The 13,816-nt window shown below is 34.5% G+C and overlaps 1 protein-coding gene across 3 annotated transcripts in view; it reads left to right on the top strand.

Annotated features, from left to right (window-relative positions):
- Nucleotides 1-13,816, top strand: part of PHKB (phosphorylase kinase regulatory subunit beta) — a 256,778-nt gene that overhangs the window by 108,687 nt on the left and 134,275 nt on the right. For all 3 annotated transcript variants that reach the window (XM_074211412.1, XM_074211413.1, XM_074211414.1), the window contains one exon: nucleotides 8,334-8,397. In XM_074211412.1, coding sequence (XP_074067513.1) covers nucleotides 8,334-8,397 — 64 coding nt within the window. The remainder of the gene's footprint in view (nucleotides 1-8,333; nucleotides 8,398-13,816) is intronic.

Genomic DNA, 13,816 nt, shown 5'->3' with positions numbered 1-13,816 from the left:
TTTCCTCCCCATGACAGTGACCAATCTGATATACATTGTACATGTAGAATCTTGTTTAACATTTTTCTGTATTCATCATATTGTGAAAGAAATATTAGAACTAAAGGGAAAGCCATGAGAAAGAAAGAAAAAATAAAAGAAGTTTTAAAATTGCAATAACTGTAGCTGAAGAATTTTTTCTAATTTTGTATTTAGCAAGTAAACCTTACCTATGGAAGGCAGTAGAGTGACTTTAGGAATCTGGATTGTCATTTTAAACATAGAGCATACCTTTGTTTTGACTGTTTATAAAAGTATTGATTTTTAGTAAGGTTGTAAATAATTTGGGGGGATTTAATTGCAACTACATCTTCTTTGATGTCTTTCTTTGAATTATATTGTAATCTGTTTTTCTCTCTATTACTCTTTTCTTTTAGGTTTTTGCAAGGCAAATAGGGTTAAGTGGCTTGCCCAAGGCCACACAGCTAGGTAATTATTAAATGTCTGAGAGTGGATTTGAACCCAGGTACTCCTGACTCCAGGGCTGGTGCTTTATTGACTGCCACCTAGCCACACCCTCTCTATTAACTCTTTTTTTTTAGGTTTCTGACAAGGCAAATGGGGTTAAGTGGCTTGCCCAAGGCCACACAGCTAGGTAATTATTAAGTGTCTGAGACCGGATTTGAACCCAGGTACTCCTGACTCCAAGGCCGGTGCTTTATCCACTACGCCACCTTGCCGCCCCTCTATTAACTCTTAATGGTGTTAATTGATAATCGTCTCTTATTCTCATGGAATATATAAAAATAACAATGAATCTTGCTCTTTGGGGAAAAACTATCTAGTCTGAATTCTGGCCTCAGGTCTCTTTTCCCTGAAATATTGCAGTAAATACTTTAAAACTTGACAGTAGGAATTTGTGTTCTTAATACTCCTTACAGGTATCCACAATTACAATACCTTTAACTTTCCATTCATTCAACCCACAATTGCCTGATGAATCTTCCCATTGTAGAACTTTAATAATATTACTCACTTAGAAGTCTTCAGAAGTTCCACATTTCCTGACCTATAAAGGAAATCCAAATTACTTTCCCTGCCCTCAGGTCCTCTGTGGTTTATTGACAGTCTATTTTCCAGGCTTATCTGCTAATATATGGAAGAAGATTCACCTCTGTGCCTTTGGCTTTATAATTTCTTCTTCTTGGAATACTTTCCACACATCTCTGCTTCCTTCAGTCCTATAACTCATATGCCATTTTCTTCTTTTAATCTTTCTCTTAAAGAAAAAGAAAAACTTTTGTTGTCTTTTGTTTTTTGCTTATTTTTAATTTAAATTTTTATTTTTTAAATATTTTCCCCCCAGCTACATGTAAAACCAAGTTTCAGTATTTGCTTCTAAAACCTTGGGTTCTAAATTCTCTCTCTTCCTCCCATTCCACTCCCCTCATTGAGATCACAAGTTACTTGATTTAGGTTAAAAATGTATAGCCACGGGGGCAGCTAGGTGGCACAGTGGATAGAGCACCGGCCCTAGAGTCAGGAGTACCTGAGTTCAAATCCGGCCTCAGACACTTAATAATTACCTGTGTGGCCTTGGGTAAGCCACTTAATCCCATTGCCTTGCAAAAAAAAAAACTAAAAATGATAAATATTACTGCAATTGTCATGTAATAAAAGTAAACATAACCCACTTACCCTTCCCCTACAAAAAAAAAAGAGAAACCTAAAGAAAAAATGAAGTTAAAAAAGTATACATCAGTCTGTATTGAGACACTATCAGCTCTGTTTTTGGGATGGATAGCATTCTTTATCATAAATCCTTCAGAGTTCTCTTGGGTCATAGCATTGCTGAGAGAAGGTAGATCATTCACAGCTGATCATCCTGCAATATTACTGTTACTTTATATAATGTACATTTCTCATTTCATCTACTCATGTAAGTTTTTACTGAGAGCATCCTGTTCATCATTTCCCATAGTAGAACAGTATTTCATCTCAATTAGGCATCACAATTTGTTCAGTCACTCCTCAACTGCTGGGCATCCGCTCATTCTCTAGCTCCCCACCACCAGAAGAGAGTTACTATAAAAACCCCTATTCATATATATTCTTTACTTCCCATCTTCATCTCTTCTGGAATATAGACCTAGCAGTGGCACTGCTAGATCAGAAGGTAGGCATGGTTTTATATCCCTTTGGGCCTACTTACAAATTGCTCTACAGAATTGTTGAATTTTTTCACAACTCTTCTGACAGTGCATCAATGTCTCAATTTCCCTACATCCCCTCCAATATTTGTCATTTTCTCCTTCTGTCCTATTAACCAATCTAATAGTTATAAGATAGTATCTCAGAATTGTTTCAACCTGCATTTTTTCCTATCAATAGTGAGGTAGAACAATTAAAAATATTTAAATAGATTGCATTGACAACCTCATCTAAAAACTGTCCATATCTCTTAATAATTTATCAGTTGGGGAATGACTCTTATTTTTTTTATAAATTTGACTCAGTTCTCTATGTTTGAGAAATGAGGTCTTTATCAAAGAAATTAGTTTCAATATTTTCCCCCACAGTTGCAATTACTAGCTATATTTCTCTCTATCCTATTCCCTCACCCGCATTTATTCTATTATCTCTCTCCTTTCACCCTGTTTCTCCTCAAAAGTGTGTTTCATCTCACTACTCATTCTCATTATCTTCTCTCCCTTTTAACATCTGCACCCTCTCCCCAACCCTGTCCTCTCCTGTCCCTTTCCTTTCCTATTTTTCTCTCAGATAAGAAAGGTTTCTATACCCAATTGAGTCTGTGGTATTCCCTCACTGTGCCAATTCTGATGAGAGTAAGACTCACTCCCCTTGACCTTTCCCTTTTTACACTTAAGTGCAAAAACTTTTTCTTGCCTATTTTTTTGTGAAATAATTTACCTCATTCTACCTCTCCTTTCCCTTTCTCCCTGTACATTCTTTTCTCCCCCATTAACTCCATCTTTTTAAAAAAATATACAAAATTTCAGAATTCCCAAGTCATAGAGAAAATATTTGCAACTCCTTCCTATGCCTTGTCTCCTTCTGCTCCTTCTAACTGCCCTAATAAATTAGAAGGTTCATATGAGTTATCAGCATCATCTTCCCATGCAGGAATACAAACAGTTCAACATCATTAAGAGCCTTATGATTTGCCCTTCCTGTTCACCCTCTCTAGGCTTCACCTGAGTCCTGTATTAGAAGATCCAACTTTCTGTTCAACTCTTGTCATTTCATCAGGAAAGTTTCGAAGTCCCCTATTTCAATGAATTTCCATCTTTTCCCCTGAAATAATGTCTTCAGTTTTGTTAAGTGGCTGATTCTCTCTAAGCTCTTTTGCCTTTAGAATATCTTATTTTAAGTCTTATAAACCCTTAATGTAGAAGCTGCTAAATCTTGTGTATACTGATTATAGCTCTATGATATTTGAATTATTTCCTTCTGGCTGCTTAAAATATTTTTTCCTTTACTTAGGAGTTCTGAAATTTGACTATAATATTTCTGGCAGTTTTTATTTTGGTATCTTTCAGGAGGTGATTGGTAGATTCTTTTAATTTCTATTTTACTCTCTGCTTCTAGGATATAAAAGCAGGTTTCCTAGAGAATTTCTTGAAAAATGAAGTCTAGGATCTTTCTTTTTGGTCATCACTTTCAGGTAGTCTATTAATTTTTAAATGATTTTTTCTGTATCTGTTTCCCAGGTGAGTTGTTTTTCCATTGAGATATTTCACATTTTTGTCTAGTTTTCTATTCTTTGGCTTTGTTTTATTGTTTCTTGATTTCTCAAAAAGTCATCAAGTTACCTTAGCTTGATTCTACATTTTAAGAAATTATTTTCTTCAGAGAGCTTTTGTTATCCCCCTTTCCATCTGACCAGTTCAGCTTTTAACTCATTCTTCTCCACATTGGCCTTTTGGACTTCTTTTTTCCATTTGACCCAAACAGGTTTTTAAGATATTATTTTCTTCAGTATCTTTTGTATCTCCTGCACCAAGCTTGGTTTTCATGATTATCCCCTATCACTCCCCAATTATGTCTCTTACTTGATTTTCAAAATCTTTGTTTGTGTTCTTTCATTGCCTGAGCTGAATTCATAGTTTTCTTGGAGGCTTTGGATAAAGAAGCTTTGTCTTTGTTGTGTTCTTAGTATGTATTTTGTCCCTCCATAGGATCAAAGTAATTGCCTAAGGTTGGATTTTTTCCTTCTGTTGTTTGCTCATTTCCCCAGTCTATGACTCTTTATTAAGGCAGGATTCTACTTCTAGACTGGAGGACCACTCCCAAGATTTTGAGGGTTTTTCAACTGTTGTCAGTTGAAAGTTGTCAGTTGCAAGTCCCCTCTGGGACTTGCAAGATCTCAATTCCTCCAAGATCTTATGTGAGGTTCTGATTGCTCTCCTGTCCTGTGCTCTGGTCTGTGGATGGCCACCACAAGCACTCCTTTTTGTCCTGCAATTGTGAGGAGGATTCCTGCTCTGCTGCCAACAGTAAACTCTGTTGTGCTGTTCCTTCTCTTCCTGAGGCTTGGGCCCTAGACTGCAACCTGGATCTGAGTATGGGCAAAGCAGCAGAGTTCTGCCTCAGGGACAGCAAAGAGACCTTTGAAATCTCCCCTGACTCCCTTACCATCATGGACTGGGCACTCTGAAAGCAGCTGCCAGGTGGCTCCCCAGGCCTGCTCCTGATCCCCTGAGGCTGGGTCTGCACTGAGGCTACACTGGACTGGGCTCCCCTCTCACTCTAGTGTGGCAGAGTTTTCCTACTGACCTTCCCAATAGTCCTTGGCAATCTCTGGACTGAGAGTTCTGGAAACTGTCACTGCTGCCACTGACCTAGGCACCCCACAGTCTGTTCTTGGATGACTGAATCTGGTTTACTCAGGCACAACACTGAGCTGTGGGCTCTTTTTAAATCCAGTGCAAAAGACCCTTCCCTTGGATCTTCCAAGTTGTCTTGGCCTGGAAAATTGTTTCACTCAGTCTTTTTGTGGGTTCTGCCACTCTAGAATTTGGTTAGAATCATTGATTAAAGGTATTTGGAGTGGTTTGGAGGAAGAACTTGTGGGAATCTCTGCCTTTACTCCACCATCTTGTCTCCACCTCTGCCTCTTGTTATCTTACATTATAATAATTCTTCTTTGACCACCTCTCCACCATGTAACCCTTCCTGTGATCAGCTAACTTCACATCTGATCAGAAGTTCTGAAGACTTCATTTTGTATTGTCCTCATGTGTTATGTAAATCATTACTTAAGGCTAGAATACACTTTGAAGATCTTCTAATTCAACTTCTCAGTTTATATATCTAAAAAAGACGAATTTCAGAGAAGTTAAGTGTCTTGTCTAAGATAACAAAATAAAATTGTTAATGTATTTTATATTCCTACTGTTTTTAAGTTCTGTGTGGGAAAAGTACGTCTTTCTCATTTTTAGATCCCCTTCATTTTTCTTGTATAGAGTGGCTGCTTAAGAAATCTTTATCGAATTAAATAGACAGAAGTTCTAAACATAACTATTTTTTTGCATCTATATCCCTATTGACTATATTCTTCACCCTGCCAGCTATCTTAGAAATGTTATTGCTTAGAAGTACTCCAGCAGAAAAATGTAGATGAATTAATGCAAATCTATCACCACTTCTGGAAAAAAGTCAACAAACTCATTTAGGGACAAATTTTAGACCAATTTTTATTGCCTTCACATATATACATATATATATATATATATATATATATATATATATATATATATATACATATATATATATATAGTGAAAAAAGAAAATGTTTTATATAGTCATATTCCTTAATTGATAATACATTATATTTCAATAGGATTGCATTGTCATATAACAATAAAATACTTGATCAACTGTTAATATGTTAATTTGAATTATTTGTATGATTTTATAAAATAAGGAGGTGTTGGGGTTTTTTTGAGTTCAGGTTTTTTTGTCTTACTCAGCCTGAAAGTGTGGCTGACATTTATGGGTCCAATCTCACAGTTGATCAATACAGAAGCTTTCATTTGCTCCATTTCTGATAAGGATCAGGTTGTCCTTCCTTTCTTAGGCCTAAAATCCCCTCCTCTGCCTGAGAGGATCATCATATTGGTACTGGGCTTAGTATGACCACTCAGTTTCTTTTATTCTTACTGTAGCTCAGAACTTCTATGCTCAAGTGATCTACCATCATACTTCATCTCATCTTTTTAAAATATATTTTATGATATCTTTTATTTTTACATCACCCACATTTCCTAGTATATTCCTCAATCCTCTCTCCCTAGAGATCAATTCTATGTATACTAAATAAGGAAAAAAACCCAGTTCGACAAACTTAATTAATAGATCAAAAAGTTTGATGTTCTGTGTAATGTTCTACATTTATAATTCTTACTTTTATAAAGAAAGTTAGGATATGACTCCTTGTATTTCCTTGGATCTAAACTTGTCCATTATCATTTTGAAATATTCAGTTTTTATAGTTTTTGTTCTTCTTTCATTTTATGGTGTTATAGTGATAATGCATATATTATTTTTGGTTCTACTTAGAACCGAATCTCTCCGTGATTTTCTTTATCTTATTCTTTATTCTTTACAGGATTATAATATTGTATTATATTCATCTACTACAATTTGTTTAGCCATTACTGAATTGATAAGCTTCTAGTTTGCTTCTGTTTTGTTTCTGACTACTTGGAACAAAGGTTGTGACCCTGACAAAAAAAAAAAAAGAAAATATAGGAGAGTAGTTGGGCATATTGGGAAAGTTCATGAGTTTTCTATGCTGAGTTATGGGTTATTCAGGTGATTGTCAAGTAGGTAGTTAGAAGAAGTATAAGTCTAAGACCTAGGAAAGAAGTGAAGGCTGAATATGTAAATTAGACATCCATCTGCATAGAGATGATAATTAAATAGTTGAGAACTGATAAGTTCACTGAGATAGAATGTAGAAGAAGAGAAGTCCAATTACTAGGTATCTGGGTATATACCTCAGGCATAGGAAGCAGGACTTGGAGAGTGACCTCTAAGGAGACCAAGAAAGATCCATCTGATATCCAATGAAATTTGGTAAATCAAAACAAAGTAGTATCATCTAAACCCAGAAAGAAAATAGTACCTAGAGTAGAGGGCAAGGTAAGCAATATGTTCTAGATAATTTGAGGGGAGATAAGATTTGAAATAGCAGCTGTGGGGTGATATAATGCACAATGGAAAATCAATTATGGAAAGCTTAAATGATTTGATTGACTGATATTTAGGAATAAGGATCCATTTGAGATAAAATTATTTAAATTTGTAGTGAATTCATTAGCACAGTTGTATGAAATCATTGAGTATAGGTCACCATCATGTGATTAGTATCAGGAAAGTTTAATAGTTGAAATAATTCAGGCATGGGGTTTTGGAAAGAAATGAATGATAATAGACCAAGATGACAAGAGACTGAAGGGATAAAAGTGAGACCAGTGGTGTTTATGATGATTATGATCCTTCATATAGCACCCAAGTGTTTAACAAATATTTCATTTGATACTCAAAATGTATTAGATAGGTACTATTATTATCAAAGGGCAGCAGTAGTGGACTAGAAAAAGACTTGTTGTGAATCTAGTGTTTTGGGAACCCTAAAAGCACTATATAAAAAAAAATTCAAATCTTCGTTCTAGTTTTATTATATGCAGAATTACAAAGTATCACACATTAGAATATATATACACTTTAGGCAAAGAATTCCAATCCAGTAAAAAGATGTTAACGTGACCTGCCAAAAGAGAAGTAGAGAATTGAGATTGAAGTGATTTTTTCTTTAAATTCACCTGTTAATGTGACATTAAATAACTTCTATTAAATTATTGGACAAACTGTGTTTGAGTGAATAAATTCTTCTGCACTCAATAACAGGTACATGAGATATTAGATCTTGTTTTTCCCAAGTTTCCATCCATAATGTTCCATTACATTGATCTGAAACTAATAATGCCTGATAAGGCAATTAGTGAGCACTTATTGCCCCCTATACCTTTTTTGTCAGGTTCATTCTTTTAAGTTAGATATTAGAATTCTATACTGAAAATAATGTTATTACTATCAAGATCATGACAAAATTTAGATGTGAGCCAGAAATTTTTTCCCCCAAAAGAATAACTTATTATAACAAAGAATAAGTAAAAATGATAAAGGGATTTTCTTTGTCATAGGTCCTCTGGTTAAGATGATTATTAATACTGGAAAAGGACCCTTATAAATCCTTCAAATGTTGGTTCTTATTTCTGTGCCAGGATTGTTATTGTATCAAATGTCTTTTTTCCCTTCTTTTTCAGTTCTGTTGGCTTAGCAAAAGCAGTTCTAGAAGCAATTAATGGATTCAACCTCTTTGGCAATCAGGTAAAAAAAAATACCCCAATCTTTAAAAAATAAATCTTAATTTGAACTACATTTTCATTGAACTCTGGTGAGTCAATTTACTTTTAATCTAGAAAAATGGTTATAAAAAATTAGATGTCAAATTCTATCCAAACTACATGTGTATGGGTTTTTTTACTTTCTTTTAAAAAAAATAGATCAATAAATTGCCCATTTTCTCATTGTAGAACTCTTATCTAATATAATCAGCTGTGTCCTGCAAAAAGAGATCTCATTTTCTTCATTCTATAGCTACTTTCCTCCTGTGGTTTACTTTTGTTCTTTTAGTATTTTTAAGTCTTTTAGAACTTTTTCTTTTATATGATTCACCTTTTTTATATAGAATCTTGTTGCGGGTTACTTAAACGAGGTCAGTCTTTCTGCCTTTCACATCTTTATTCTTCCTTCTGAGTTTTTTGCTACTTTATCCCTATCCAAATCCTGCTCATCCTTTAAGACCCAGATCTTGACCTCCATCTTCCATTAGTTTACTTGCTCTTACATTGTGTTGGCATTTTACACATGTATCATATGGCCTCAGGGTGTTTTTTCACAGTTTCTTTTGTGAATGTCATCTCAAAGGGGGGGGCATGTAGCCATCTTCAGTGTGATGTTTAAAATGTTTGGGAGATATAATTTGTGGGTAATTTAATCACTTTATTAATAGTGCCCACATTTTTAATATAAGGTCAGTGACACTTTGAAATGCCAAACACCCTCATGGCAGCAGGCTCACAACTTATATGGCTTTGGAAGGAGAGTGTTTCTGAGTATGGTTAACTCTAATTAACACTTAATGAGAAGTGGATTTTGTGAAGAGAAGTGAACTCAGTCCATGGAAGGCTAAGGTTGTCTTGGGCAAGCTAGGAAAAGAATCTATATCCTGAACTAGTTGGATGGAGCAACAATATCTAGAAGGAGAAGATTGTTAGTCCTATCTTCCATCAGCCCTTGGATAAGGAAAATGGACAGAAAAAAGCTAGGGTTTCCCCAATTCTAATAACTGACTATTAATATGAGAGTAATACTCATTATTCTCATCAGCTAAATTAAAGGCTTTCATAATGAAAGAGGTTTAGACTTCCTTTGATCAGAAAAGAGAACGTAGAGCAATGGATGAAAAATGTGGAGGTAGATTTTGACTTGATATAAGCAAATACTATATAACAGAGCTATATTGAAGGATTATGGACTGCTTCAAGGAAAGTGCTTAAAGTGGAAGCTGAATGATACTTTGACAAGCATGTTGTTGGGGGCTGAGGGCATTCCTTTTCTGATACAGTTTGGGCTATATAACCTTTAAAGATTCTGTCATCTGAATAATGGGAATATTGATACTTGTATTATCTTCTGCAAAGAGAAGTACTATATAACTGAGTTGCTGTTTTTAGTGGAGGATGAAATTTGATTTGCTTTTTTAGATTTTCATTATTACTTAGAATTCATTTTAATTTTTAACAATTTAATCATTTTTTCTTTTTACAACAAAAAACAGTCAGAAATGTCATTGAATCCAAAAGAAAATTCCTTGTAAAGTACAATTTTTGCATTTGAAGTTATTTAAGAAGTCATTATTTTAAAATTTAAATCTAACATTGAATGTGAAGATCGGAGAAAATGGGCTTCTGGGAAAGGGGCTTTAAAAATCAGTCTTTGTGGGTTCATTTTTGTGATGAACTCAACCAATCTCTGAGTCAGGAGGTGAGAAAGGTTTAGACTTTAGCCCAAAAGTTGCACAGGTAGTTTACAAGTTACTACAAAGTTCACAGGTTACTACATAAAGTCCACAAACTACCATAAGTTCACAAGTTAGGTCCTTTGGAAAAGCAACTATATAGTGAATTAAGCAAAAAAAAAAAAAATAAAGAGATGGTTGAGAGCAAATGGCGAAGAGGATAAGAATGTATATATATAAAAGGGAATAGTTACAAGGTGGGAAAAGAGATGAATAGTCAAAAGAAAAGGAAAAAAAGGAAAAGAACAAAAAAGCTTAAATCAACATAGATCCAGCCACATGGAGCTGGGACCATATTGGATCAGCAGCATGGGACCAGAATCCAACTTAGCAAAAGAAAGAGAGGGGAGAAGAGAACAGAACTACCACAACCCTACTTCGTCAGCAAGGGTATCAGCAAGGAAAAAGGAGGCCACATGTCCAGTGGGTGGGACAAGGGTGTTACGTGAAGAATGGTTTAGGGGCGGCTAGGTGGCAGCAGTGGATAGAGCACTGCCCTGTAGTCAGGTGTACCTGAGTTCAGATCCAGCCTCAGACACTTAATAATTACCTAGCTGTGTGGCCTTGGGCAAGCCACTTAACTCCATTTGCCTTGCAAAAACCTTTTTTTTTAAAAAAAGAAGAAGAATGGTTTAGCACCTGACTCCAGGTAATCTCCAATGCCATGCCACAGAGTGGGCCCTAAGAACTGTCTAAGACAGCACTCACTGAGCATGAGCAGTATTCTGTGTACTAGTATTTTCCTGCCCTAGAGGGCATGACTAAAAAGTCCAATATGGCTAGGAAATGGAGATCTCTAAGAGCCTGCTCAAATTGGAGAACATCCCCTATGGTACAGAAACGTTTCAAAATGATTACAATATTTCTCTGTACCCAAAGTTCCCATGAGTCAAATGAATTTTAGTATGTTAGTATGATAGCAATTTAGATTACACATAGATATGAAGAGGAAGGAGTGAGGAAGATAATCTATGATAGATTGATAGATGATTGATAGATGATGGAGAAAGCAGAGTTTTTTGAAAACAGTATTCTATTTTTCCCTAGTTACATGTAATTTTTTTTAAGTTTTTGAGTTCCAAATTCTCTTTCCCTTTCTGCCTCCCTTCCCCCTGAGACATCAAGCAATCTGATATGGATTATACATGAGCCTTCATATAAAACATCTTTCCATATTAGACATTTCATGGAAGAAAACGAACCAAAAATAGAAAGGAAAGAAAAAATGTTACAAATAATATGCTTCAGTCTATATTCAGGCTCTATTGGTTCTTTTTTCTTTTATTAAAGATTTTATTTGAGTTATACAATATTTCCCCCAATCTTACTTCCCTCCCTCTATCAGTTCTTTCTCTGGGTGTGTATGGCCTTTTTCATCATGAATCCTTTAGAATTGTCTTGGATCACTGTATTGCTGAAAATAGCTAAGTCATTCAGAGTTGTTCATCATAATAATATTGCTGTTACTATATACAATGTTCTCCTGGTTCCTCTCACTTTATTCTGTATCAGTTCATGTAAATTAGAAAGATAGATTTTTAAAGAGAAAGAGAAATATACAAACCCTCCCCATCATATGCGTATACCTAGATTACTTTGAACTGAGAAGAAACTATTTCAAAGTCACAGACTATATCCATGATTATCCAAACACATCAGAAATATAGATTGATCTGTAAGAAGAATCAAGACAGAGTATAGATGTTTCAACCAATTTATTTTAACCTCAAAATACATACATACATACTTTTCTTTAAGGTATAAACTAAGAATAAAAACTTAATTTTGGGAAAAAATCTGTACTATCATTTGGAAGCATGGTATTCTACTATAATGAGAATCTGTTCAGGAAATAGAAGACAAATCTTATCTTTAAAGATAATCAGATACTTTGGAGAAAAAATATATTTATATATGGTGTATATATAGCTTCTCATATTCCTTTTCCTCAAATCATAGAGATGTGAGCTGAAATAAAATGTTAAAATATCACGTGTAGGGAGGTTGTTTATGGCATTCAAAATATTCAACACTGTACAATCATCTCTTTGATATTTTCGAGTCTAAATGGTGATTTGTGGTTTAAACTAGGTGAAGATAATTGCAATATGTCAGTTTAGTCATCCATAAAAATAAGCCCTTTGCAATATCTTTGCTAATATAACCTAGAAGTTTTAGTGCACTAGAAATCTATGTTGTAATTTAGAATCTTGAGCATGGAATAATTTTAAAAGCAGGATAATAAGTCTATAACTATGAAGAGTCAAATATTTTCTCATTTTCATAAGAATAAATAGAAACTTCATGAACTAACTCTAGAGATTTGTTAAAATGATGAAATTTTTGCTTTTTGGAATGTTTTTCTTTTTTTATTTAAATAATATTTTATTTTTTCCAATTATATGTAGAGACAGTTTTCAACATTAATTTTTTTTATTTTTTTCTGTGAGGTAGTGGGGTTTAGTGACTTGCCCAAGGCCACACAGGTCAGTTATTATTAAGTGTAAGAGGTAGGATTTGAACTCAGGTCCTCCTGACTTCAGGGCCAGTGCTTTATCTACTGTGCCACCTAGCTACGCCCCCAACATTCAGTTTTGTAAATTTTTTCTCTTTCTCCCTTCCTTTCCCCCTTCTCAAGACAGCAAGCAATCTGATACAGGTTACACATGCACAACTATATTTCTGTTTTAGTCATCTTGTGAAAAAAAGAATCAAAATAAAAGGGAAAAACCATGAGAAAGAAAAAAAACAAAACATAAATTTTAAAAAGTGAAAATAATATGCTTTGATTTACATTCAGACTCCATAGTTCTTAATCTGGATGTGGATGGCGTTTTCCATCTCAAGTCTTTTATAATTGTCTTTCATTACTATATTGCTGAGAAGAGCTAAGTTTATCATGGTTGATCATCATTCAATGTTGCTCTAATTGTGTACAATGTTCTCCTGGTTTTGCTCTGTTCACTCATCATCAGTTAATGTAAGTCTTTTCAGGTTTTTCTGAAATCTGCCTGTTTATCAATACTTATAGAACAGTAGTATGCCAATTCATTCATATACCACAGGTTGTTCAACCATTCTGCGATTGATGTGCATTCCCTTAATTTCCAATTCTTTGCCACCATAAATATATATAAATATAAATGTCTGAGGTTGGATTTGAACTCCATCCTCCTGACTCCAGGACCTGTGCTCTATTGACTGTGCCACCTTGCTGTTGCTACTCTAAATATTTTTTTACTCTTGGGTCATTTTCCCTTTTTTTATGATCTCCTTGGGATATAGATCTAGAAGTAGTATTGTTGGATCAAAGGCTGTGCACAGTTTTATATCCTTTTGGGCATTGTTTGAAATGTTTTTCTAAGGGTGTATATCTGAACAATACTAAATAAAAATGGAAATTTGGGAACTAACTATATAGTGAATTTAATTATTATATAACAACAAAGTAGTTAACTCAAGCTAGAAGTCCAAACTATCTTTTCATTTGGTCAGATATAGCAACTATTTGTCTAGTTTTCTAATTCTCTAATTATTTTTAATATAGGTAGGCTTGGTAGCTTTTTTTTTTGAACAGACTTAAGAAGATGAATTTACTTTTTATCTGTGAACTAAAACATTGTTATAAAGATAAAATGTCTGCTCCTACCATTTCATTATCTTACA

This window comes from Macrotis lagotis, chromosome 1 (genome assembly GCF_037893015.1).
Source record: "Macrotis lagotis isolate mMagLag1 chromosome 1, bilby.v1.9.chrom.fasta, whole genome shotgun sequence".
NCBI lineage: Eukaryota > Metazoa > Chordata > Mammalia > Peramelemorphia > Peramelidae > Macrotis > Macrotis lagotis.
Note: the sequence above shows the minus strand (reverse complement) of the source record. Positions and strands in the feature narration are given on the sequence as shown.